This window comes from Arvicola amphibius, chromosome X (genome assembly GCF_903992535.2).
Source record: "Arvicola amphibius chromosome X, mArvAmp1.2, whole genome shotgun sequence".
NCBI classification, from domain to species: Eukaryota; Metazoa; Chordata; class Mammalia; order Rodentia; family Cricetidae; genus Arvicola; species Arvicola amphibius.
The window spans coordinates 123,995,400-124,022,306 of NC_052065.1; the positions used below are offsets into that span (position 1 = coordinate 123,995,400).

Genomic DNA, 26,907 nt, shown 5'->3' on the forward strand with positions numbered 1-26,907 from the left:
AACTCTCTTGACCAGTTCATACATTTATCTGCCCTTAAATAAATGATAGCTTGCTTACCAGACAGGAAGGCAATGTCTTGCATTAAGAAATGATTGATGTCCTTTAATTGGAGGAGGAGCCCAGTTTCTATGACAAACAAGAGATCAAACAACACCACTGTTAAAATGTAGCTAGAAGCATACAGAAATCCTCATAGTGCCCAAAAGAACACTGAGGCCCTTAGAGATGCGTGTGTACAGAAGGATCAGTAGTTGTCTCCTCTTTCCTCGCTCAGCTACAGGGAAAGAGAGTTGTGCTATTTATGCGGTCACAGGGTATATAGAACCAACGGCCCACTTTTTAGGATCTAAGCCTGGAACAAAAACTACTCTCACTCATCAGCAAACTAAGAACAAGGTAAAAACAGCCCGGCTTCTTTGAAGAGGAGCCATGCACACACTGCAGCAGACTGCCTTCCATATGGTGAGGTTTCATTCCATAGAACTTCGTAATTACAACGCATACTTGGGGTTCTTATAAAAATCATTTGGAGGGTGGCTTGAGAGATGACTCAGTGGTTAAGAGCACTGGCTGCTCTTCCAGAGGCCCTGAGTTCAATACCCAGCAACCACGTGGTGGCTCACAACCATCTGTAATGAGATCTGGCACTCTCCTCTGGCTTGCAGGCATACATGGAGGCAGAATGTTGTATACATAATAAATAAATCTTAAAAAAAAATAAAAATCATTTGGATCCTTAAAATATCCCAAAGTAGGTATTATTAACCCTAATTAAGGAAGATTAATAGTACAGTGGTTCACAACATGTGTTCCTGAATGAGAAAGACCTGGATTCAAATCCCATTTACTGCACTTAGTAGCTATACAAAACTTAAACAGGCAGGTCATTGAGGCTCAGTTTCCTCCACTGTAACCTGGGCATCATAATGCCTACCTAACAAGGGGTAGTGAACTGTAACTTGAAACAGCTCATATAACAGTAGGCACCTAATTAACAGTGGCATTTTTTTCATTTCATTTTTCCCTGCATTATTTCATATAGTCATTTTAGTTGCCCTAGATCTTAAATGCTAGCTCACAACGTCCAAATCTACCAAACACTACAGGGATCAAAACGAAAAGTCCATTATCTGCCTACAGTCCATGAACAAGGATAACTTTTTAAAAGAAAATAGGTCATTGAACTAGGGTATTTTGGACTGCTGATTTAATGCCTGTGGTTTCACATCTCTTACCGAAGCCATATTTTCCACTTGCTTTCTGATATAAAGGACCTTCAAAGTGCTCACACTTGGTGGTGTCAGGCTGATGATACAGCCTTCCTAGTGCTCCTGAAATCATTGCATATAGATGTACTTTATCAAGAACAAGACTCCTCAAAAAATTGACAAAGCTGCAGAACATCCTATCTTACAGAATGACCTACTCAATTGGAAACATAGAGCAATTAACTGGCATATTTATTTTTATAAAATACAACTCATTAAAAACATATGATTAAGGGTCCACAAAACGGCCATGCAGCTAGCCTGACAAACTGAGTTTGGTCCCTGGGACCCATACGGTAGCAGGAGAGAACCTGCTCCTGTAAGCTACAAGTTGTCTTCTGACCTCTACACCTGCACTGTGCAAAGTAAATACATAAATATGTGCTAACCTTTCTTTAAAAATGTGATTTGTCAGAACATAAAAATTCTTAAAATTGTCTTGTAATTAATATATTATGTATATACATATAGATTTATATAGCTTTAGATTCCTGGTATATCCCATGCCAAAGCATATACATTAGCATATGAAATAATTCTTTCAACACTGTGGTGGCTCCAATAAAATAATGTTTATAACAGTCACACATTGACATCTTTGGACATGGAGATATGGTAGAAGAACTATATCTTCTGGAATAGGCTAGATTTTCCTCTGTCCTCACATGTTTCCGAAGTAGTAATGGCATGAATAAAAGAACACTAGGAGTGTGGTGGCACATGCCAATAATCCCTGCACTTGGAGGTATAGGCAGGTGACTAGTCTCTGAGTTCAAAGCCAACCTGGTCTACACAGTGAGTTCTAGGCCAGCCAGTGCTACATAAGGAGACTGGCCTTCTCTCACAACAAAACAAACAGCATTAGAACATAGAAGCATCCCTACAAAAGAAACCCAGATTTCTCTTCTGATTTGAATAGCAAGAATATCTATTAAAATAAATTGATGAATTTAATGTCAGATGGCAAACTGGAAATAATACATATGCAGCCTGATTATTCCTGTGCCATTCAAAATCAGAAGAAGTATAAAATGTATTACTCCATAATTTAGATATATACATTAAAAATTGGCCTTGGCCATAAAACAAAGGGCTACAGGCTGATGATAATAGGAAGACCAGGGTTTCATTTTATCTCTGCCACTTAGGTGCTTTGTAGCCTTGAGCAAGTGACTCATGTATCTTTCCCTTCATGTCCTCCATTTTAGGGCCATACAGCAGATACTTTCCAATGTACTCAATATTCTAGGAGAGCCAACACTGGAAAATTACATACACAATGAAAATACACTCTTATTTTTAAGACCTAAAATGCCATCCTACAAAATAGCGTTTTCATACTAATGAAAAGGGATGGGTTGAGGGTTAAAAGAGATGCTACTACTTTAAAAAATAGTCTAGATTAGCAATTGACTAAAGGGAGAGGAACTAACAATGGAAAGGTAAGAGAAGACAGATGGCTTACCCTGAGCATCCACAGTGAACAAGGTAAGACTGTTGCTAAAAACAAGGAAGTGGAGAACACTAGATTCTTTAGATTCTAAAATCTAAAAGATTCTAAAATCTAAAAGAGAAAGTCATGGTGCTGAGTTGCACCCTGTCTGGACCTGAGGCTCTTACATTTCTGCGCAGATTTCCTTCCATGATACAAAAGTGAAAGAGTATAATTCATAATGCCTCTCTCGCAGACCCCTTAAACTCTTCCATTTCAAAGCATAGTTGTTGTTATTTTGGGTAAAGCTAGTCGGGCACCACGGGAGCAGGGCAGGAATACAGCCCGCCACTCCCATCACTACAGAATGGCGCCCATGTGGACAACTGAACCCACAGAAAGCTTGAGAAAGCTTGGGAAAGAATAGAGTAAAGCATGGCTTCTTGGTAGCAGCAATTTCTCGGGTCTGAACATGTGTTTTTCAGTTTTCAGCCGTAGCAGGAAAAAAGATGTGCTGTTTTAAAATGCCAGCTTTCTGGGCCATCCTGCCAGGGCAAACTCTGATTCTTTCAAGCAGGCGGTCCTGACTATGGAGCTTTTGATTGTTGTTTAACACTGTTGCAGCTTGCTTGCTGGCAGGGACCTTGAACTGCCACAGAGTTGTGTGATAAACATGGCTACAGCGGGTACCTCTGCCATGAGGCTGGAAAGCTAAGGAATGGGCTGTATCCAGCTGCCAAAGTCACGGCTTTAGTCCTACCGATATTGTTTGGTAAATTAAAGGCTCGTGTGGTCAGAAAAAGATATATAGTAAAGATAGATTCAAAGATGAAGAAAAACTCTAAATGGTTTACAATGTGTTAAAAATATATGCATGCTAAAGGTTAAAGTTCTTAGGCTAAAAAAGGAAGAAAGAAAATAGTTGTGTGTGGTGGTACACACCTTTAATCCCAACACTTGGGAGGCAGAGGTAGATTGACCTCTTTGACTTCAAGGTGTGTTAGTACACACCTTTAATTCCAACACTTGGGAGGCAGAGGTAGATTGACCTCTGTGACTTCAAGGTGTGGCAGGACACACCTTTAATCCCAATGCCTGGGAGGCAGAGACAGACAGATCTCTGTGAGTTCAATCCCAGCACGTGGGAAGCAAAGGCAAGTAGACCTCTGAGTTCAAGGACAACATGGTCTATAGAGTTATTCCAGGACAAAGATATACAGAGAACCTGTTTCAAAAAATAAAAGTAAAAATAAACAAAATAGAGGTTAAAATAAAGTCATATAAGATGGAAAATACACAGAGAATCTTGATACTGTATGCTATTATGCTCTCTTTGAATTGTTTGAATGCTGAGGAAGAAGCAACAGCTGCTAAAAGATACTTGTTTATAAATGCTGCTGAACTAATCCAACATAGATATTTTGAAAATACCTTGACTTCAGAATTTGGATCTAAGGATATGATACTTTGGAAAAGAGATTCTTCTTTTGTTTTTACAGAAAATGAGACCCTGTGGATTGCTTCTAACCCAATATGGTATGATAGACCACGCCCTCCTGAAAGGTTGCTGTGAACACCTTCAGAAAATTACTTCACCCAACTGATGATTGAGATGAACCTGGCACACAGGTTACACCATGAAAGATGTGATTAACAGCGCCCCCATTCAGCAGGAAGCAGTTTGGAGAGAGATAACTGCGTCCATATTCCCAAATATTGTTTATAAATGTTCTTTTACATTTAAAGGGGGATATGATATAGATATAAATAATTTGCATTGATATGGATTTTGCTTTAGTGATTTAAATTTAAGGTCAATTTTGTTATATGTATATGTATTTCTAATAATGATTAAGGTATTGTGAATGTGTAGTTCATTTTAAAAATGTAATGTATAATTAAGAAATATAGGTTGTTAATGGATAATCATCGATAATAGTAAAGCTTATAGTCATGTTAGTTAGATTTTCTAGATATATAGAGATATTTCAGTTAGATAGGTATTCCTAATATCTTTCAAAGACTACAGAATATGGCACTTAAATGCTTTAATAACTTAGGGCTTTTCATGACAGTGAGACATGTCTGCTCCTGGCAGCACCATCTACTTCAAGAAGATGATGGGCATCGAAGAGGCTCCTTATGGAGTTTGATAGCAATTTGCACAAGAAACTGCTCTTGCCTGGACTGTTGCAGAAACTGGACACAAAGAACCCACAGAGAGAGGACTGCTGAACTTGCCTAAATGTGAGATGATTCTTTGGGATTCCTGATTCATGAAAGAGTCTGCAAGACATTCTGTAGGACACAGCAGATACTGACTGAACTGCCTTTGAAATTTCCTGCATCATGGAAATGTCTGCTGGAAACTATGGGCAGGAAGGCCGAAGATGGATGCCCCAACGGTACAGAGGAACTTTGGGTGACTGTCCAGGCAGCGAGATGTCTCTGTGATTTCTAGAGTTTTGGAAGTAGCTTACTTCTTGTTCACCTAGGTAATATTATATCCTTCTGGAGTCTTTGATGGAGTTGAAGAATGGATAGATAGTTATAGTTTTCCTTAGTTATGATAAAAGATAAAGTAGATATAAATATTGTAACTATAATTCTTGCTTGATAACTGTTTTGTTATATGTAATTTTACTATGTTCATGTTAAAGCCTTTCTTTTTTGTTTAAACAGAAAAAGGGGAAATGATGGAGGATGCTCATTGGCTAATAAACAAACTGCCTTGGCTTTTTGATAGGCCAAAATTTAGATAGGTGGAGTAGACAGAACAGGAAAAAGGAAGTGAGGTAGATGGCTCAGACAGTTGCCCTGCCTCTCCTCTCTGGGCCAGACTGCCGTGCCTCTCCTCAGGGAGACAGATGCGATGGAGCCAGCCACCAGGTCAGACATGCTGAATCTTCCCCAGTAAGACACCACTCATGGTGTTAGAAAGATTATTAGATATGGGTTAGTCAAGATGTGAGAAAGAGGCTGGAATTAATGGGCCAGGCAGTGTTTAAAAGAATACAGTTTGTGTGTTGTTATTTCGGGGCATATGCTAGCCGGTGGCCGGGAGCCGGGCAGCGGGAAGCCGGCCCGCAGCTCCTCACTACACATAGTCTCCGTATTTGCAGTTTTCAAAGACCAGGCAGCTCTATGGTGAGTTGCTTCAGAGGAGACTCAATGCTCTGTGGGTCTCATTTCAATGATAGGAGTACAGATTACCATTCTAGAAATTTCAGCTCTACTGAGCTAAGAGGTTCCATAAAGAAAATCATCATTGGAATAAGTAAGTAACTGGTATGTTACAAGCTTTCTCATTTTATAGGAAACATTTTTATTTTAGATCCCAAAATGTAATAGCAATAATTTCGAGCCCTGGGGCTTTTATTTTACGCTGATACTCTTTTGTATCCATTTGTGCTCTGTCTAGGATTCCCATTCATATATGATAGACGAAAACTGGTTCTGAACCCGCTACACATACATGCCACTGAACCCACACTAAATGGGAATGACAAACAAACTTCTGGAAAGAGCACATGCTCCCATTCTCATGCTCTCCTAACAATATACAGGAGAAAAAGCAAACCATATGTGAAAACAGAAAAGACCCTAGCAGCCCACCCAACCACCACCAAGAGGCCAGAACTAGGAAACAAATGGAACGAATGGTTAATGATAACTATCATCTCGAAACTCTTACCACTAAGAACTTCTCAAGACATTTAAATGCAAGTTTCTGGTCTTCAAAACAAACCTCCAAAGTAGATATTAAAAGCCTCATTTTAAAAATATTTTTATTAACTTATTCCTTTTTATGTGTAAGGGTATTTTCCTGTATATATGTCTATATGCCTCAAGTGTGCATGGTACACATGAAGTACAGAAGAGGATATCAGATCACCGGGGACTAGAATTACAGATGTTTGTAAGCTGCCATGTGAGGGCTGGGAATTGAACCAGGGCCTCTGGCAGAGTAGTCAGTGCTCTTAACTGCTGAGCCATCTTTCCAGAACCCAAAGTCTTATTTTAAGATAAAGAAACAGGCTCAAGGAAACAAGCAGGCATGTGTGTATTCATTTAAGAATCTCCTATTAATTAATAACCACCTGGTACCAGTCACTGTCTCAACCTGAAGCAGAATCTTGCATAGATTCAAATAAGGTTTCAGAGCATCACTTATCTGGTCTGCAACCCTTCAGATTGGCCATGTGACACTTGTACTTAGAAAAACTCACCCAAATAGCTCTCATGCAATTATTAACTAGATACAACTTGATGGCGCCAATTCTTCCCAAAGCACAGCAAGAATATTCACAATCTTTTGAAAGAAAATTCATTATGTTTACAGTCTGAAATTCTTTTATTTAACATTTATTTTATATGGATTTGTGCGCCTGAGTGTATGTATATGCACCACATGCATGCAGGAGCCCAAGGAGGCCAGAAGTGGTATCATGTTTCCTAGGCCTGGAGTTAAAAATGGTTGTGAGGCCTCTGGTGTGGGTGCTGAGAACCAAAACCCAGGCCATCTGCAAGAGCAGCCAGGGCTCTTAACCACTGAGCCATCTGTCTAGCCCCTACAGACTGAAGCTAACAGCAATGTGCTTTCACCATCATCTTTTTTAAAGTTCCCTATGGCTGTGACAAAAATTACACTTTGTGAGTCCCAGGTTCTGCTACAAGATGAATGGGATTCCGTAAGTGCAATTTTCCCTTTCAGTCTGAACAACAGATATGCCATACCATCTGTAAATAGAAATGACTTAGCAGATGCAAATGATTGATGTGTTCCCTTGAAAATGTTATGATTCAAAAGATGGAACAAATAAAAGGGTAATTCTGAAACCATCAAAGTAGATCGCTATTAGACTATGTATAAAGGTACAGTATGAAAAACTAACATAACTCTCTATCAAGATTCATGCTAAATCCCTCTTTTGCTAACATGTATTGGAGCCTCTTTGCCAATCCATTGCAACTCAGCAAACATCTAGTGAATTCCTATTTGGATTCTCTCTGCATGCAAACATAGATCTTTTTACCTTACAATTTAAAAAAAACAATAACATAAAAGCTGTATGTTCTTATAATCACAGCAAAGGAAGGTTAAGGCCAGAGGATCCCAAGTTCCAGGTCAGCCTTAGCTACACTGAGAGACCAGGCCTTTAAAAATAAAATAGGCCATGAATGGTAGTCACATCTTTAGCTTCAGCACTTAAGAGACAGTGGCAGGCCTGTGTCTATATGAATTAAAGGCCATACTGGTCTAGATATTGCGTTTCAAGCCAGCCAGAACTAAATAAGAAAATTCCCTCTTTAAAAAAAGTAAGAAAGAAAAAGGAGAGGGGGAGGGAAGAAGGAAGATTATGCTTAATGAAAGAGGTAAGACTTACAAAAGCCATATAGTCTGTTTCCATTGATAAGAAATCTTCAAACTAGCTATATTTAGTGGCAAAAAGTAGATCAGAGGTTGATTAGGAATTGATGGAATTGGAGAGCTGATAACTAAAGAGTAAATGATGTTTTCTAGAAGTGATAAAATAATTGTAAAATCGATTACAGTGATAGGTTACAGAATTTGATAAACATGGGAAATGCACTGACTTTAAGTGGGTAAGTTGTATGGTAAATTACATCTCAGTAAATCTATTATGAAAAATACAAAGAAAAGTTAGTATTTGTAAGAATATAATTCTTTTTAACAATGGATGCATTTTGTCCACCTCTCCTTTCAAAGAAAATGTCATAAAATAGATTTTAATTAAGGAATTGGCATCAAAAACACAAGAAGAAATTGGAGTTCATGGATGATTAAATTAAGAAATAAAAAGCTGGACAATTGACACACCTTTAATCCCAGCACTCAGGAGGCAGAGGAGGGCCAGGCAGATCCCTGAATTCATGGCTAGACTGCTCTACAGAAAAAGATCTAGGAAAGCCAGGGCTATAGAAAGAAACCCTGTCTCAAAAACAAAAAGCAAAAACAAACAAACAAAAAATGTATACATATGAATGGGGGGAGTAGGGAGGTGGGGGTGAATCTGGGAGGACTTAAAAGAGGAGTTGGGGACAAATATGGTCAAAATGCCCTGAAAGAAATTTTCAAAAAGCTAATAAAAATATTTACTTTTAAAAAGCAACCTTTGGTGGCACGTGCCTTTAATCCCAGCACTTTCGGGAGGCAGAGACAGGTGGATCTCTGAGTTGGAGGCCAGCCTGGTCTACAAAGCATGTTCCAGGACAGCCAGAGGTATACAGAGAAACCCTGTCTTGAAAAAACAAAAAAGAAAGAAAGAAAGAAAGAAAGGAAGGAAGGAAGGAAGGAAGGAAGGAAGGAAAGAAAGAAAGAAAGAAAGAAAGAAGAAAAGAAAGAGAACAAAACAAAAGCAACCTTTGGAAATAAATGTAAAAGAAAAGTAACATATGTAAATATATTTTGAAAATATATGAAATACATGCAAATATATTTTTAATAATATCATAGTAGCTGTTGGTTTTTAAGAATTTCTTGATGCTCTTGCAGCTGCCTCTGGTGTCCAGCCCTTCATTTCTACTGTCAGGTGCACAGGATCACTTCTGTTGGCTGTCTTGGCACCCACCATTCCGACTTGTTGGCCGTGTATTTGGGGAAAGGCCGCATGATCTCTCTGGCTCCACTCAGTGTCTAAGATACCCCGCTTCCTCTGCTTGCATCCACAGCCTCCCCTCATCCTCTTTCCCACAGCCCAGCTCTCCTTGGTTGAGCCTGTGTTTATCTCCCTGGAAACCCCACCCTGAATGGTCTGTCCCGGCTCCCATAAAGCCCTCCCTCCTCCTCTCCTCCAGTAACGATGGGGCTAAGTCACACCCAAAGCTCACACCTACCGAGTATTTCCTCACTACTTTACAGAAAACACCAAACAAAAATGCCATTTTAAAAGAGGTGTATTTTTTTTCTTTTAGAATGTAAGCTCCTCGAGCAGGGACAATGTTTTCTGTATGTTCTGTTGTGCCTAGTACACTGTAAATGCTCAATAAATATTGATGATGGGAAAAAAAATAATATCATAGGAGCAGCATTACCACAGAATTATGTATGTGTCTTGTACTCTTGGGTGAAACACATGACATTAAATTCGGAGGGTTTGCTTGTTTGTTCTTGCGTATTCTAGAGAAGCACGGTCCCACTGAGCTGTATGTCTAGACAAAATTTGGAATTTTTCAAACAAAGAAGTATTTCTCACATAAGCCATACCACATAGTACTTATGAATGTACACTCTAGGATTGCCTAAGTTCCAATTCCAGCCCTTTCTTGCTAGTGAGGCAACCTTCTGCAAGCTGCTTAATCTCACTCTGGGAAATGAAGTTCAGTGGTAGAGAATTTATTTGCCTTGCATGCCTGAGCTCCGGCTTCCACCCTCATTAGTCCTGCTAAGAATTTTGAAAGGGAGTCGGGTGGGCTATGAGACTGTGAGGTGTGAAAACCATGAAAGAGCTCACCTTATTGGTCATGGGAAGAACAAATCTGCCTGCTGCAAAACACAAGGTGGAAAAAAAATCAAATCCTTTCTAATGCATACTTGAGTTGGTAGGGAACCCTAAGAAAATCCTTGGAGGCTAAAACTGCAGTGGGCAGGAACACTGTGGGATCAGCCAATCAAGCACAGCCCTTGTCCATCTGTCAATTCCTAGGCCACTAGGAGCTTGTGAGACTATTTGTGTTTACAGTGCTGTAGCACAAACCCAGGTGAAGCTCTGTACCACTGAGCTACACCTCCATTCCAAAAGCTTGCTTTAATGGACACACACACCCAAGGATTTAAATCATTTATCTTTGGGATCTAGAACAGAAAAAATACAGGGTACCACCTGTATAACCTATGGGAAAATATTTTTTTTCTTATAGAATGTAAAGCACACACCATATAAAAGAAATTTCTTTCAGCAAAATACCTGACTTAATAAAAAGGCAATGGTAGAGCACAGGATCCTGAGTTCGATCCCCAGCATCAATATAAAGAAAGGGAATGAGGCAAATCACAAAGTGGATGAAGATAGAAAATTATGTAAGTATGTAAAGGAGTATAAATCATTAAGAAAAAAGATAAATTCGATAAACAGGAAAAAATAGCAATCAGCAGCCATTAAACAAAAGAGATGGAATAATCAAATAAATACTTGAAAAGATGCTGCATTGTATATGTAATGTAAAGTCCAATAACCACTTTATTATAACTTTTCTCAAGACAGGCCCCATGCCCAGCAACACAATGAGATTTCTTTTTGTCTCATTTTGCTTGGTTTGGGGACTTTTTTTGTCTTATTGTTTTTTTACTCGTTTATTTTTATTTGTTTTTGTGCTTTGTGGAGGGTTTTTGTACATGTTCCTTACGTTTTTGTTTTGCTTTGTTTTTAATTTGTTTTTAGGGCATGGAAAAAGAATATCAAGTTGAGTAGGGAGGATTGAGCGAGAGTAAATTACATGATGAAAATATATTCTAAGGAAACAATTTTTTTCAAAAATAAAGTTTAAAAAGTCAAGACAATATCTCATGTAGTCCAGGTTTGCTTGAACTTACTATGTATCTGAGGGTGGCCTTGAACAACTGACCATGCTGCCTCCATCTTCAGTCCAGTTTATGTGGTGCTGAGGAATGAACAGAGGACTCTGTACTAGCAATCTACCAACTGAGCCATGGGATGATTAAGATTTCATTTTACTCAAGTGTGTGTGTGTGTGTGTGTGTGTGTGTGTGTGAATGTGTATTTCATGTGTGGGGCTCCCCCTGGAAGCCAGAAGAGACCATAAGATGCCCTGGAGGTGTAGTTGGAGGTGGTTATAAGCTGCAGATGTGGGTGGGGGAAACTGAACTCAGGTCCTCTAGAAGGACAGCAAGGGCTCTCAACCACTGAGCCATCTCCCTAGCCCCAGACACTACATATATTTTTATATCTGGCATTAGCAAGTGTCTGTATATGCTATATGATCATTACAGGCATTTTAGGATTGGATTTGGTTCTTACCACAGGATTTCTTTGCATTTTTCACAAAGCATGAATTTTGAAAAACAAAATTATCTCAGCAATTTCTACAAGAAAGTATAAAGTAGAGCTTAACAGTGATCAAAATTAAGAATTGATAAAGCTCGCATAATATAAACATCATAAACAGGGAGGAAATCATTCATGTGACAACTAAAAGATCAAAGAAATTCTGACGTGACCTTCAAGTTAAGCATCCCCTAATTGAGTATAGTTGTATGTTCCTTTAATTTCAGCAGCACTTGAGAGGAGGAGGCAGGCTGAAGCAGAAGGATTGTCACAAGTCTGACGTTAGTCTGGGCTACAGTGAGTTCGAGGCCAGCCTGAGATACTGAAAGCTTTCAAAAAGAAAAGGAAAAAGTCAGATGGCATATCAGAGTGTTGCCTGAGTACCTGCTGTGTAAGCACCATCACTGTACCCGCCTCCAAGGCTTACACAGCATCCATTAGGAAGAACTTCCAAATCTGGGAAGGAGGGCTACAAGGCCTTCAAATGTTCAGCCTGCATTTGTGCTTTGAAGGAGAGAATCAAGAGAACGAGTGGAATTCTAGAGAAAGTTGAACAATGGAAGGAACGAGTGAGAGGATAGAAAAAATAGGCAAGGCAGTGTTCCATCTTTCAACACCGTTTTGTTGTTACTTGATGTATCTATCCGCTACTCTGATAATTCATGGGTTCAAAGCTGAAAACCAGCTCCCCTTAATGTCAGGCTACAGAAGCCAGTTAGGCATCAACCCAAATCAGGGGCGCTCTTTCTCTAGAAGCAGGACGCAGTTCCGGCCCAGAGTGGTGAATGTTACAATTATACCGATTAGTGGGTGCAGTGAGCACGGAGTAAAAGGGTAAAAGGGCGTCCCGAACTGCACTGATAAGACACTCGCGCGTGCGCAGAAGAGACGAGAAGCCAACAGGTTTTCCAGCCTAGTCCTTGAGAACTACCTCCGGGAAGAGAGCCTTCCAGCAGCTCAGGATTTAAAGGATTTGAAGGTGGTCCAAACAGCTTTCCCTCTGTCCTGGGTCAGAAACATTTGCATGCGCTGCAAGTGAAAAGGTGGTCTTTGCACGCACTGATATTCACATGTATATGCGTGTGCATATAGTGCAATGACATGCAAATATGAAGCATTGTGATTCAAATGAAAGAAAGGCCTTTAGAACCTAGGAAAGGATAAAACCTGCCTGCACTGCCTCCTAATCTTTTATACTCCTTCAATTCTTAAAGGCCTTTTGCGACTCGACCAAATTTTGAAAATTTATAGATAAAAATCTTTAATAAATGAAAAATCGATGTTAAAGAAGCATTTTTCAGAAATGTGTTTGCATTGTCTTCCAGATGATTGTCAGGAGAAAACTGGTTTATTGAAAAGAATTCGCTTCCTTGGATAATTCTGAAAGCTCTCCTTAAAAACAAACAAATTAGACACGGTGGCTCCAGCTCCAGCGCTCTGGAAGGCTGAGGTGGGAGGATTTCTCTAAGATCAAGGCTAGTCTGCACTATAAAGTGATTTCCAAGTCAGCCTGGGCTGGAGTAAGACCCTGCTGGAAAAAAAAAGCAAAGCAAAACAAAACCACAAAAAAGAAAAGAAAAAGAAAGAAAGAAGGAAGGAAGGAAGGAAGGAAGGAAGGAAGGAAGGAAGGAAGGAAGGAAGGAAGAAAACTAAAGAAACAAAACCGAGAAAACTATATTGAGCACACAATTTTATTTTACTTATTTATTTTTGTTTGTTTGTTTGTTTTTAAGACAGGGTCTACATAGCCCTGGCTGTCATAGAACTCACTATTGTTGACCAGGCTGGTCTCAAACTCAGAGATCCAGGCACTTTTGCCTCTTTAGCATGGTGGCTCATGCTAAAGAGCCACCACACCTGGCCAGCACGCAATTCTAAATATGAAACTATTCTTAGCAACATAAATTGAGAATGAAAAGAAAAGCTTTTGGAATCAGCAAGATGGTTCAGCAGGTCAACACTGACCTGCAAGTTGGAAAACCTAACCCGAGTCTCTTCCCTGGAAAAAACAGAAAGGCAGAAATCTAAGAATACCATAAAGCTGTTCTCTGCTCTCCATCAGTATGCGTTCCGCATCCACACATACACACAAGAATAGTGTCTTAAAGAGAAATTTTTCTTTATTTTTAATTACTTTATGCATATGAATATTTTGCCTGCATGTATGTCTGTGAACCATGTGCATGCTATGCCTAAGGTCTCTGGAAACCAGAAGAGGTTACTAGATCCCCTAGAAATGAAGTTAGAACCCTCTGTGAGCAGTCACATGGGTGCTGGGAATTAAACCTGGTTCCTCTGGAAGAGCTAGTACTCTTAACCACTGACCAATTGCTGAAGCACAGGAATCCCTTTCTCTCTCTCTCTCTCTCTCTCTCTCTCTCTCTCTCTCTCTCTCTCTCTCTCTCTCTCTCTCTCTTTCTCTCTGTTTTTTGGGACAGGGTTTCTCAGTGTTGCTCTGACTGTCTTGAAACTAGTTCTGTAGACCAGGCTGGCCTCAAACTCACAGAGATTTGCCTGTCTCTGCCTCCCAAGTACTGGAATTAAAGGCGTGCGCCACCACTACCTGGCTATGGAATTTCTTTCCTTACCTATCTGAATCATCAGTGCTCAGTACCCACAGTGTAAATGAGTCTACCCCTGCTTGAACATGATCTTAAAGATGCAATGATAATCACAAACATGATGGTCACAGCCATGAAATAAACATCCTAAATGTATTAAGAATTTGCATTCACCTCTTTTAAAATTTTTATTATAACATCTGACCTTTTGAGGGCAGCTATTTAAAGCACAAGCTATAAAAGTATACAAGATGGCCCACTAAAGTCAAAACCCACAATATCCATGCAGATATATAATCAAATGCCAGCTCTCTTACGCCGTGGCTATTCATCACTTCTGGATTTAGGAAATCTAATTTTGAAAAGCACAGCCTCTGCAATAGTAAATCCAATTAAAATGGTTTACTTTGGTTTTTAATGGGTGCAGGATAACACACAATATCTGTTAGTGGTCCTTCCAAGGTTACAACAAAGGAAGCAGAACTGACCCTCTTTTGTAAACTAACAGTGCAAAATGATAGATCAAATGATGGGACATGCAAATACAAATTCAAGAATGTTCCAGCATATATGCATACTCCTTCTAAGTGCCATCAAGAAAGCTAAGAATAACTATACCTCATCACACTGGTTCATTTTTAATGGAGAAAAAATTTTTAAATAACTCTAAGATTTTCCTTGTCAACACACTGGATACTCAATAGCTAAGGTGTCAGCTAATTAACCAACAGGCACAAGACTGCAAATACTCTAAGGAGCAGAGAACTTGCAGTTCCCTTGAATGTTAGCACAGGACTTGATGCTGACCTGACTGAAATATATTTTGAAGTGACAGGCAGCTCAATGTCTAGCAGACTCTCCAACCACAAAGATATTCAAGATTCATATTCTACTAGCATGTGAACTTACTCTTTCACCCAGAAACTTTATAAAAAGTCAGCAACAACTTATTAAAAATAAACTCGGAGCCAGGAAGAGGCACAAAGCTGGGGTCCTAGAATTCAGGGAGGCTGTTAAGAACATCATGAGTTTGAGGGCAGCTACTTCTTTTTTTTTTTTAAATCTATTTATTTATTATGTATACAGTATTCTCAGTATTCTGTGTGCATGTATGCCTGCAGGCCAGAAGAGGGCACCAGATCTCATTACAGATGGCTGTGAGCCACCATGTGGTTGCTGGGAACTGAACTCAGGACCTTTGGAAGGGCAGGCAGTGCTCTTAACCACTGAGCCATCTCTCCAGCCCAAGGGGCAGCTACTTCTTAAGACCCTTCCTCAAAACTGAGGAATATAATATATGAAGTCCATGTTACATACAGCATAACTCAGTGGTAGACCACAAGTTTGGCATGCCCTGGGCTCTGATTCCACTCCACAGCATGTAATAAATAAAAGAGATTGATGTTCATAAAGAAAATTACAGGAAAATATTCACTGCTTGTACCACAAAAACAAGTTTCAGGCCAGCCTAGGCTATAGTGTGAGACTTTATCCCAAATAAGTAAGCAAACAAACTCACTAAATTGACCTATAGATTCTAAGTAATTACTAGCATATCCTAACTAGATTTTTATATACAAATTGATAAGCTAATGATAAAAAGTAAAGCTCTAAAGATTGTCAAAGGACCTAGAAGAGCCAAAATAATCTTTTTATTGCTTTTATTTTTATTTGAGTAGAGCTGGAGAGATGGGTCAGCAGTTAAGAGTACTTCCTGTTCATGGGTCAGGCATGGTGGCACCTTCAATCCTAGCAGAGGCAGAGGCAGGCAAATCTCAATGAGCTCCAGAGCAGCCTGATCGAGACTAGCTGAATCCATGGGCTCTGGGTTCAAGAGTTCAGAGAGACCCTGTCTCAAAAAACAAGGTAGAGAACTACTGAGAAAGATAGCCAGAGTCAACATCTGGCTTCCATCTGCACACACATTTGCACCCATACAAACACACAAAGTTCATATGTATTAATAAAGGAAGACTTCCCAGACTAATTATTTATTTATAGTTTTCAGATAGTACTGTGGATTTGGGTTACAATGTTCCTTAGCTTACAGCACATCAAAATGAACAGTGGAGGATGGAGCCAGGAATCAGAGCTAGTAGAAAGAACTGACAGTAGCAAGCAATGACAGCTAGCAGAGAAGGGATATATGGAAAGATTAGACAAAGCAGACATTATAAATTAAAAGGCAGAAAGATCTGTAGCCATTTGCCATAGAGACAAAGAGCCTCCACTGGAACCCCTGAGCACTGTATACATCATATTAAAGTAACTGATTCTGTCCTAAGGACAGTCTTGAGTCATCAGGAAAGGATGCAATTATTTTCAGGTTCAGGAGTCTGGAAGGTAAGCAATCTTTTTGAAAACCTTTCCGTCCGAAATGGTTAGAATGCTGAGAAGAAAAATAAACCAGTCACTAAAAGTGCTGGTGCTCAATTTCCCAGAGAATGCTTGGGTTCCCAGGGAAGTTTGTCATGGGAAATAGCCAATATAATATGGTCTAGGGCTGGGGAAGTAGTTCCATTGGTGAAGTGTTTGCCTAGCATGCAGGAAACCCTGGGTTAGATCCATAGAAAAACATTTTTAAAAATCTGGAATGGTGGCTTATACATGCAATACCAGCACTGGGGAGGTAGAGGTAGGAGGATCATGAATTCAGGAACATCCTCAACTATACAGAGCTTTCCAGGATAGCCTGGGCTACATGAGACCTTGTTTCAAAAGGAAAGTTTAGCCTCATGAAAGCTCCATTATCTTTGGAATACATTTTACAACACTGTGCAATGTTCAGCAAATAAGTGTTGTCATTGATACTCTATTTGGGCTAAAACTTGATGCCAAGTTGCATTTGAAACCAAATTTATACATGAATAGGTTTTTATAGTACCTTAACTTCTCAATTGGGTGAGGTTCTCTTAGATGAATAAAGTTTACATTCTTCATGGAGTGTAGAATATTTTTCCCTATTTATCATTAAGTAAGATAGCATGCAAGAAGGAAAAACTGTAAAAGCAAGGTCAACAGAAAATGATATAACAAACATGTGGTTGTTTATTATTCGGGCTGTGCTATCAAGAGAGCCCAAAGGGAAGTAGACTTAAGAACTTCAGCTAAGAGAAAAGAAGAAACAAGGTTTACTTCTCGCTACTTCTTCCCAGCTCTGACCTTCTTAGTCAGCTAAACCTGAATGTTCCAGAAAAATCACATGCTCAATACTGAATCCTGGGGTTGGGAATGTTATCTCAATGCTAGAACATGTGTTTAGCATGTGTGAGGCTGCTGGCTCCACTCTGAACACTAAAATAAAATAAAATAAAATAAACTGAACCCAAATTTGTTCTTCCTCTTCCATTCCCAGTGTTTTGTTTGTTTAGTTGGTTTTTGTTTATTTGAGACAGGACCTCACTATGTAGCCCTACCTGGCCTCAAACTCAGAGAAATCACCTGCTTCTCCTTTCCCAGTACTGGGATTAAAGGCATGCACCACCACACCTGGCTTCCATTCCCAGACTTCCCTTGGCTTCTCAAGACAGGGTTTTTCTGTGTAAACATGGCTGTCCCGGAACTCTGTAGACCAGACTGCCTCAGAGGTTCACCTAGTGCTGGGGTTAAAGGCGGGGGCCACCATGTCTATCTACTCTAATCATTTTTAAAATCACATACAATTCTGTAAACTATGTTCTTCCCTTTCTGCTTTGCCTTTGCCCATATTATTTCCTGTGTCTGGAATACCTTCTCTGCCTCTACCACATCCATTCCAATCCCTTGTTCACCTGGAAAATTTTTAATTCCTCATGCTTTGTGCACCCCCTAGCCGCTTGAGACCTTCCGTCTCCAGTAGCAAAAGTCTATCAGTCATTTCTGGGCTGCCTCAGAAGAAAACCTGTGTACATGCATATAACTATATAGTAAGTGATCTTTCAAATGGTTCTTTGTGTCAATAAAAAGCTTCTTAAACACATCTGTCGATATTTTACTATTCTAAGTATATGAAATACAGCTGGGTTTGGTGGCATATGCCTTTAATCCCAACAGAGGCAGGAGGAGGTCTGTGATTTCCAGGCCAGTCTGGTCTACAAAGCGAGTTCCAGGATAGGCTCCAAAGCTACACAGATAAATCCTGTCTCAAAAAAAAACAGTTTTAAATAAAAAGTATATGAAATCCTTTTTTGCATTTGACGTTATAAACTAGGCACAGTGGCACACACTTCTAATCCTAACACTTGAGGAGTGAAATCAGTGGGGTCCAGAAGTTGAGATCAAGCGCGACTGTCAAAAAGCCAAAAGTGGCTGTTGAGATGGCTCAGCATGATGGAAGGAAAGATCCTTTCAAGCTGTCCTTTGACCTCCACATATATGCTAGGGCACATGCTTCCACACACATACACACAGAAAAGACAAAATAAGTAAGAGTAATTTTGAAAAGTTCCAAATAAAGTTACAGAAGAAGCCGTACACGGCGTTATAAGCCTGTAGCCCCATTTACTCCAGGGGTTGAGGCAGGAGACCATTTAAGCCAGGCATTCAAAAACAACTCAGGGAATTAAAAAAATGCCCATCTCAAAAACACTAACAAAAATATATAAAGTCATACTATCCTATAGTGTGTGCCCCAGCCACAGGAATACTTATCCTCATGGGCAGCTGGAGGTTAACTGCTGAAAATACTGAAAGACAAATGTGAGCTGCCAGTCCCTCCATCCCTTACTGCACCCCTACTCCCATCCCCACTAACGCACAGCACAGTGACCAGTAGCATTTAAATGCTAGGATGTGCTGCCAAGTCATAGTGACTGGGGAATGGCAGCATGATAGAAACTTCCAAGGATCAAGAAAATGACCCTAGAATGAAGAGAAACACTTAGCAATAGAAATGTCTACTTGAATAGCATTCTTGTGATTCAGCTAGAATTGCAGCTTTGAGGTAAAGCATTTGCCTAGCATCCATCCATAGGTCTTGGGGTTCAATCCCCAGAACCTCTTTCTGTCACATGCAAAAGTGGTGTGAGAGAGGGGGGAGGGAGGGAGAGGAAGAGAGAGAGAGAGAGAGAGAGAGAGAGAGAGAGAGAGGTGGGTATGTGCACGCCTGTGGGTAGTGATACACATGGGGGTGTACTAATTCCAGTACAGGATTATTTTGAGGCCATCCTGAGCTACATAGTGAGACTCTGTTTCATTTTAAAGTGATTTTTCCTATAAAGTTGGTTTTTAGCTTTCACTGCACACTGCACGTGCACACAAAGTTTCCACTGGTTTCTTTTGTAGCCTCCCAAATCCATCTAAACTGCCCTTAAACCCTGAAGGAGTTTGTACCCCATCGCCACACTTCCCTTAATGATTTATTATTACATACAGAAAATAACATTGACCACTTCCAAACAAAATACTCGAGACCAAAGGGTTCTTTGTTACGAAGAAGCTTTAGACAAAGCCCTGAGTTTCCTGAGGTTTAACCGAAGACGGTGTGACCAATTCATGGACAGCTTCGAACAAGAAGTGGAATTTGGAACACAGGCTGTGGCTACCTGACTTGAGGGGGAAAAAACTACACCAAGTCAAGTTTTTAATTCCCAACTTTCCATTACAAGAAACATCATAGGGTAAGCATCACCGAGGCTCAAGAAGACATGGCCAGCACCTGTGGCACCTGGCAGATATTCCTGGACTCCCCCCAATGGTCCTATCGGAACTTTAAGTCTTGGAGCCTCCGCATGCTCCATAACACATCAAGCCCACAGCCAACCAACTCTTCCTTGTTCAACATGTGTACATCAAACTCTGCTTTGCCCCATTCTTAAGCCTTTACCAAAATAGAGTGGCAGCAATAAGGGATTTGTTAGCTTTGGTTTTGTCCCTCCAAGGCAAGTAAGAAAGAGCTTCTGCCTTTGTGGTAAGAGCCCCAGAGAGGCAAGAAGCTCGTGGGACCAAGCTGGAAAGATGTGGTGGTCCTGGCGGATTAGCGCAAAGCCTTGGCAGCAGTTTGCCTACAAACTCCTCCTCCAACTTCAGGCCCGCGGCTTTCAGAATCGGAGCGCCTTTTTGACTTGGCCCTAGCACGTGTTAATGAAACAAACAACAACCACCCACACGGCGTAAATAAACCTAGCTTTTTTAACTACAGGGAGTGTTACAGGGAAGTGCATCCTCAGGAAGCCTTGGCTCTGGGGTGCGGGGATGCAGAGTGGGACGAGCCCTTGTGTTCCCAACTCCACCAGAAGGCACCTAGATGGGTGGAAAGTGGGTAGGAGACTGGGATGGTCTCACCTTGCCTGGCGGACTTCTGGAGGTCCACCCCTGGGGCTTGAGCGGAGTTGAAAGCCACACACACACCCTCAGCGAGGCAGCTGGCCTGAGGAACTGAGGACCACAGCAGGGGTGGCTGCAAGCTAGGAGGACCACAGCACTGGGCAGTGTGTGTGTGTGTGGGGGGGGGGATTATAGAGTTATAAAGTGAAGCGAGGGGAGGGAGAGGGAGAGGGAGAGGGAGAGGGAGAGGGAGAGGGAGAGGGAGAGGGAGAGGGAGAGAGAGAGAGAGAGAGAGAGAGAGAGAGAGAGAGAGAGAGAGAGAGAGAGAGAGAGAGAGAGAGAGAGAGAGACCAGGAGAGCGTAGGGAGACAAAGTGCACCCGCCCTCCCCAACAGGCTGGGAAAGGGAGAGCTCGGCGTTCTTGGCCGCCTCTTGGGTGGGAGTGCATCGGGAAATAAAACTCACCTGCGAGAAAGACTGCCTGCAGCAAGCAGAGGTAGTTCTTCCCGTACTTTTCTGCAATCCTAACACGATGCAGGGCCATGGCCATGTCCACCTGCACGGGGACTGCCTGCGTGAACCGCAGGGAACTGCAGCCGCCCCAGTTCAGCCGGAGATTCCTCGTACTGGGCTCGGGAGCGACAGCCCCGTGCAATTGCCTGAACCCTAGCCTACGCGAGGCCCGAGCGGGAACAAGAGGGGGCCCTGCTGGAGGGAGCCTTTCTTCCGCCATCCTCCAGCCGGACTCGCTGGTCCTGGACCCCAACCTCAACTCGCAGCTGCCGGACTCCGGCCGGCGAGTAGCCCGCCTGTGTGCCGCCCGCCGGAAGGGTCGCAGCCTGAGCAGATCTGAGGCTCAGAAGACTGGAGCCCCCTAGCTGGGACCAACAAGACCCAGGACAGACAGCACTCAGCGTCCGGAGCCCAGAAACTCGCAGACTTCGGAACTCTGGCAGCAGAGTGCTTCTGGCCTCAGCCACTGAGGGTTGAGAACAACTCCGCTCCCCGTGGGTGTGCACCCACATCGCCTAGTTCCCAGCGGGATGAACAGGGGCGGGACGTCAGGAACCAGAGGGGACAACCCCCATAGAGACGCCCACGGAGGAATTGGGAAGGCTGGCGCACGTGGTGGGAGGGGATGGCCTGACCTTGCACTCTGGGCAGTGGGAGCTGGAACTGGAGGTTCCTTGCATCCTGCTTCCCAGGGCGGGGCGGGGCGGGGCGGGGCGGGGCGGGGCGGGGCGGGGGTGGAGTAAGGATGCACAGTGTGGGCACCTGCAGATAACACCCGTTGTGCTTTACTGGTGCCCAGAGAGCAGCTATGGATAGTCGGAAAAGGGCGGGTGCTGAAGCCAAAATGTGCCTTCTCCCTCCTTGCCCCTTGGCCTGCAAGGACTCAAGCACGCTCACTCAATCTCCACCCTTGCTTCTCTGGGGCTAGGGTCCTGGGATAATACACCGGGTTGCCATCTTTTACGGGTTTGGAATCATGGCTTGCTTTAAAAAAAAAAAAAGGCAAGAGAAAACAAATGGGCCAGTAAGATGGCTCTGAGGGCGAAGGCATTTGCTAGGCAAACCTAGTGATCTGGGCTAATGGAACCCATGTAAGTTAAGGCAAAAGAAGATAACTGACTCCACAAAGCGTCCTCTGACTGCCACATACCCTGTGGCAATACATTATGCACTAAGAGAAGTAACAGAGGTAGGAGCTGGAGATATGGGTCAATTGGTAGAGTGCATCCCTAATATGTACAAGACGCTGGGTTGCATCTCTCTCGAGATGAACTCTGGAGGATCAAGGTTATCGCCAGCTCCATAGCCCATTCTAGGCCAGCCTAGGCTACAAGAGACCATGTCTTAAAAAAACCACAGACACACACACACACACACACACACACACACACACACATGCACGCGTGCGCGCGCGCGCACACACACACACAAAACCCCACATACTAAATACCAAAAACAACAACAAAAAATAAAGGGGGGGTGGGCATCAAAAGAAGTCAACCTCTTGAAAAACCAAGTGAGAAAGCACAGGAGGTCCCAGCCCTTTCCTCCTCCTGTGCTTATTAGTCTAGGGTCTGCGTTAGGAAGAGTGAGGAGGATCAAGATGCTCATCAAAAAGCTATTGCAGCTGGGTGGTGGCAGCACACACCTTTAATACCAACACTCAGGAGGGAAACAGAGGCAGGCGGATCTCTGTGAATTCAAGGCCAGCCTGGTCTACAAGAGCTAGTTCCAGGACAAGCTCCAAAACTAAAGAGAAACCCTGTCTTGAAAAGCAAAATCAAAAACAAAAAAGCTATTGCACCATGATTTTGAAGATCAGCAGGGAGGAGTGTATGGGAGGGCTTGGTGGGAGGAAAGGAAAGGGAAAAATGTTGTAATTAAATTATAATCTCGAAAATAAAAAGCAATAAGAGCTATAGCAACTGAGGAGAGGCCAGGGGTGTCAAGGTAAAAACTATGGAATTGTGATCCAGTGTCCAAGCCCTAGGATCTACCCCAATTTTGCTCTACTACTAGAAGACTTCACGGGAATTGCATTACTCTTTTCTGTAGCTACTATCCTTTTCAAAATTTTCCGACAAGAGAGTACTGTTATAGAGGCCAACCAGTGCAAGTGGGTTTGTTTGTTGTTTTGTTTGTTTGTTTGGGAGGTTTTATTTTGGTTTTTCAAGATGGTTTCTCTGTAGCTTCGGAGCTGTCCTAGAACTAGCTCTTGTAGACCAGGCTGACCTCGAACTCACAGAGATTCGCCTGCGTCTGCCTCCCGAGTCCCGGGATTAAAGGCATGCACCACCACCGCCCAGCGCTATGTTTTTTAGACACTTTATGTATGAGGTACCTGAGGAAAACCAATGCAGGCAAGTATAAAATTTGGATCACAACTACTGCCTCTTTCATGTTAGCCTAGAACTAATCATGGAGAATTTGAGTTTAACTGGTTAGTTGGAGTATGCACCATTCATTCTAAATATCACTTCTTTTAGGTAGGACAGAAGAAATTAGAATAAAAGAATATTATTGCGTTGTAGTAAGTTAGATACAGGTTTTGAGAAAACAGAATTCCAACAACATGCTGAACTTAAAGGTAGGCGATAAAATGAAAAGCCATCCTTTCTACTTGGACTTTGGAGAGGTTCTACAGAACTCAGGAAGTCTCGCAACATATGAGAGGGTTACCAAATGAGAACTCATTTTAGAACAGGGATAAGGGAAACTTAAAACTTTGTGTAGTTAAAATTGATTAACCTAAAAAGCCACATCAAATTCTTGGGCTGGTTTTTCTGCTAATGATGTAGGGGACATCTTTTGCTTTTGTTTGTAGTGCAATATTCCTATAGGGAACCCATCTGTACCACTTTAGGTCCTTGTGATGCAGCCAAGACTATTAGCAAATCCTAGATTCGGGGTGGGACTGTGGCCAAGGCTTGGTAGAACATTGTAGTCTGTCTCCTTGGTCATTGAATAGTTTTACACCCAAGAACTTTTACACCCAGAACTTTCTGGAACTAATAGTAGAACGTTTTCTTCAATGGATGGTTATAAAGTAAGCCTGAGGCTGCAAAGACATCCTACCTAAGAATGAAACCTAAAGATGAAAGCTGAGCTGAGATGGAGAAAGAAATTGATTCCTAATAAAATTATTTAAACATTTAGAGTCAGCCATGTCTGAAGAAATTATCCACCTTTCCTAAAGTTTTTAGTTATATAGATTGCTGCATTTTTTGTGTGTTTAAACCCATTTGCATTTGGAATTCTATCATTAGCGACCAAAAGATGTTCAACTAATACATTATGACTAACACAACATTATAACTTCATTTAATTCTACATTAGAAAAACCTTGGTAAGGGACAGTTGTTAACCGAAGGCAAGTCACCTTGACACAATGTGCTAAGCTTGCCCAAAGAAATGAAATAACCAAGTGATCAAATAGACACAATGTTTCTTCTTTCTCAGGAAGAACCTCAGAAAACACATTCTCACTTGTTCTCATTTTTTTTTTTTCAGTTCCATCTTTTGTAACTTTAAAAGCCAAAACTTTGCTTTTTGTAGAAATTACTGCTTCATGGGTGAGTTTTTTTTTCTGAGGTTCATGAAAGGAAAGGGATCCTTCAAAATTTGCTTTTCTGATGATCACTGGCTTCAAGGACATTTCCAGTAACACTATACTTGTAGGAAACAAATCTCTTCCACAAATGTCAGCAGTCCTTTCATGAAATGCTTTGAGTATGATGAGGATATATTTGAAATGGGAATTTTACTGCTTGAGGAAAAATCAACTCTTGAGTAGCATTTGAAATGATAACTCCTGACTCCTTAAGTTTTAGCTACAATTAGTGATGAAGCATTTAGGTGTAAACAATGAAAGTACAGGGTTGATTGCTGAATTTCTGTACTGCCCAACTAATTATTTACTAAGATGAATTAGAACTGGCATTTGTTAAATAGCATGATCTGAGAAAACCAGTGTCACCACTGGCTATGTAGGTTGTCTGACAATCAAAAACTATACACTTCATAAATCTAAAGAAAGTGCTATTGTTGTACATATTACACATATGGTTGAGTGTGGTGATTCATGCTTTTAATTCTAGCACTGGGAAAACAGAGGCAGGCTGATGTCTGTGAGTGCAAGGACATGTTGGCCGACATAGGGAGTTTTAGGCCAGGCAGGGATACATAGAGAGATTATGTGTGTGTGTGTGTGTGTGTGTGTGTGTGTGTATGTGTGGTGCGGTGTATTCTAGCATTCATGTAGTCAGGCAGCTCACCAATATCATGAATCAAGGGATCCAATATTTCTGACCTCCATGGGTACCTACATGTACCATGTCCATACACACACACACACACACACACACACACACACACACACACACACGGATATGACACTTAAGCTGGTTCCATTCCTTTATAATTGCGAGGTGAAAATAGCAGTAATAATTATGGCTATGTAAGCATCTCTCTTAGTAGAATAGCGTCCATACATATGAATGCATACCCAGGAATAGTGTAATATAATCTCTCTCTCTCTCTCTCTCTCTCTCTCTCTCTCTCTCTCTCTCTCTCTCTCTCTCTCTCTCTCTCTCTCTCTCTCTCTCTCTGTCTCTCTCATCTTACACTATAGTTCAAGATGTTCTGAAACACATTATACAGACCAGGCTATCCTCAAACTCCCTGTTATTTTTCTTCTACCTCATTTGTCTGAATGCTGGGATGACAAGGGTAAGCCACCCCACCAAGCTCAGATTCCTTTACTTAGGAGCCTGCTCCTCTTCTGCTATGATAACTTTTTCAACCCAGAACCTTGTTTTTCATTCATCTTATCTATCTAAAGACGATCCAGCCTGGACAGACCGCTTCATCCAAGCCTCCTACAGCTGGGGCTGTGCACTCTCTTATCAGGAAAATGATAACAGTATCTTAGTTTTAATAGAACACTGATTTGGCACAACTTGAAATAACCTTGTAGCCGAATGAGAATCTTGCCACAGCTACCAGAATTGACAACAAGCCTGGAGCCAGAAGTCTTGTGTGCTCACCTGATGTCTGCAGCACTGGGTTTGATGTCTGCCTCAATTGCAGATTCTTCCTAGTTCCTTGTGGATCTCCAGAGTGCAAAGAAAGACATCCCTTTTCCTCTTTCCCCCAGTGTTTAACTCAAGTCTTTTTCTGTAGAAAACTTAGCCTGGGTGGTATTGAATAGCAAAAGTAACGCATATCATTTCCATTGTCTTCTTTTGAAAGGTATAAACCTAGGGCTGGAAAGATAACTCAGCAAGCACTGCTCTTGCAGAGGACTGGGGTTTGGTTCTCATCATCCAAGCTGAATAGCTTGAAACCACCTGTAACTCCAGCCTTCATGTGGCCTGCACTTAGTTGCACCCGTAGATGGACACACATATATCTGATTTTTAAAGGACATACATTTATAAACTTACACGGGTAAGTATTGGAAAGTAACAAGTGAATAAAGCCCATCTTGGGAGGCTCCAGCTTAGGTGGAATTAGTGAAAGCCTCAGGAAAAGGCACATGGAGCAAAGTGAGCGGGTGTGAGCCTATGCAACCCTAGACATGCAGAAGACTGGGAGATGCTGTGTACTGTCGAAGGGCCAGAAGGAGGCATGTGCCTAAAGACAGCGACATTCACTGACTAGCGCAGAGGAAGCCTTTGGCCTCGCCAGCCACATTTCTTACAGATGAACAGCAAGCACATTTCCCTAGCAAGAGAGCAGAGACTTCAGCAGGGGTTGGGGGTGGGGTGACTGAAGAGCTCCCGGAGGGGTTTCTCTTCCCAAGGATTTCCCCTCATCAGCTTTTTAACACTAAAGCAAAGGCTGGCAGTCAAGAAGTCCCTTC

The 26,907-nt window shown here is 41.7% G+C and overlaps 1 protein-coding gene across 1 annotated transcript in view; it reads right to left on the bottom strand.

Annotated features, from left to right (window-relative positions):
• The window catches only part of Mcf2 (MCF.2 cell line derived transforming sequence), a 108,747-nt gene extending 87,603 nt beyond the window's left edge, over nt 1–21,144 (bottom strand). Inside the window, exons 1-2 of the mRNA XM_042054367.1 lie at nt 20,997–21,144; nt 59–127 (exon numbers count right to left, since the gene is read on the bottom strand). Coding sequence (XP_041910301.1) covers nt 59–127; nt 20,997–21,081 — 154 coding nt within the window. The 5' untranslated portion in view covers nt 21,082–21,144. The remainder of the gene's footprint in view (nt 1–58; nt 128–20,996) is intronic.
• Between the last annotated feature and the right edge of the window lie 5,763 nt (nt 21,145–26,907).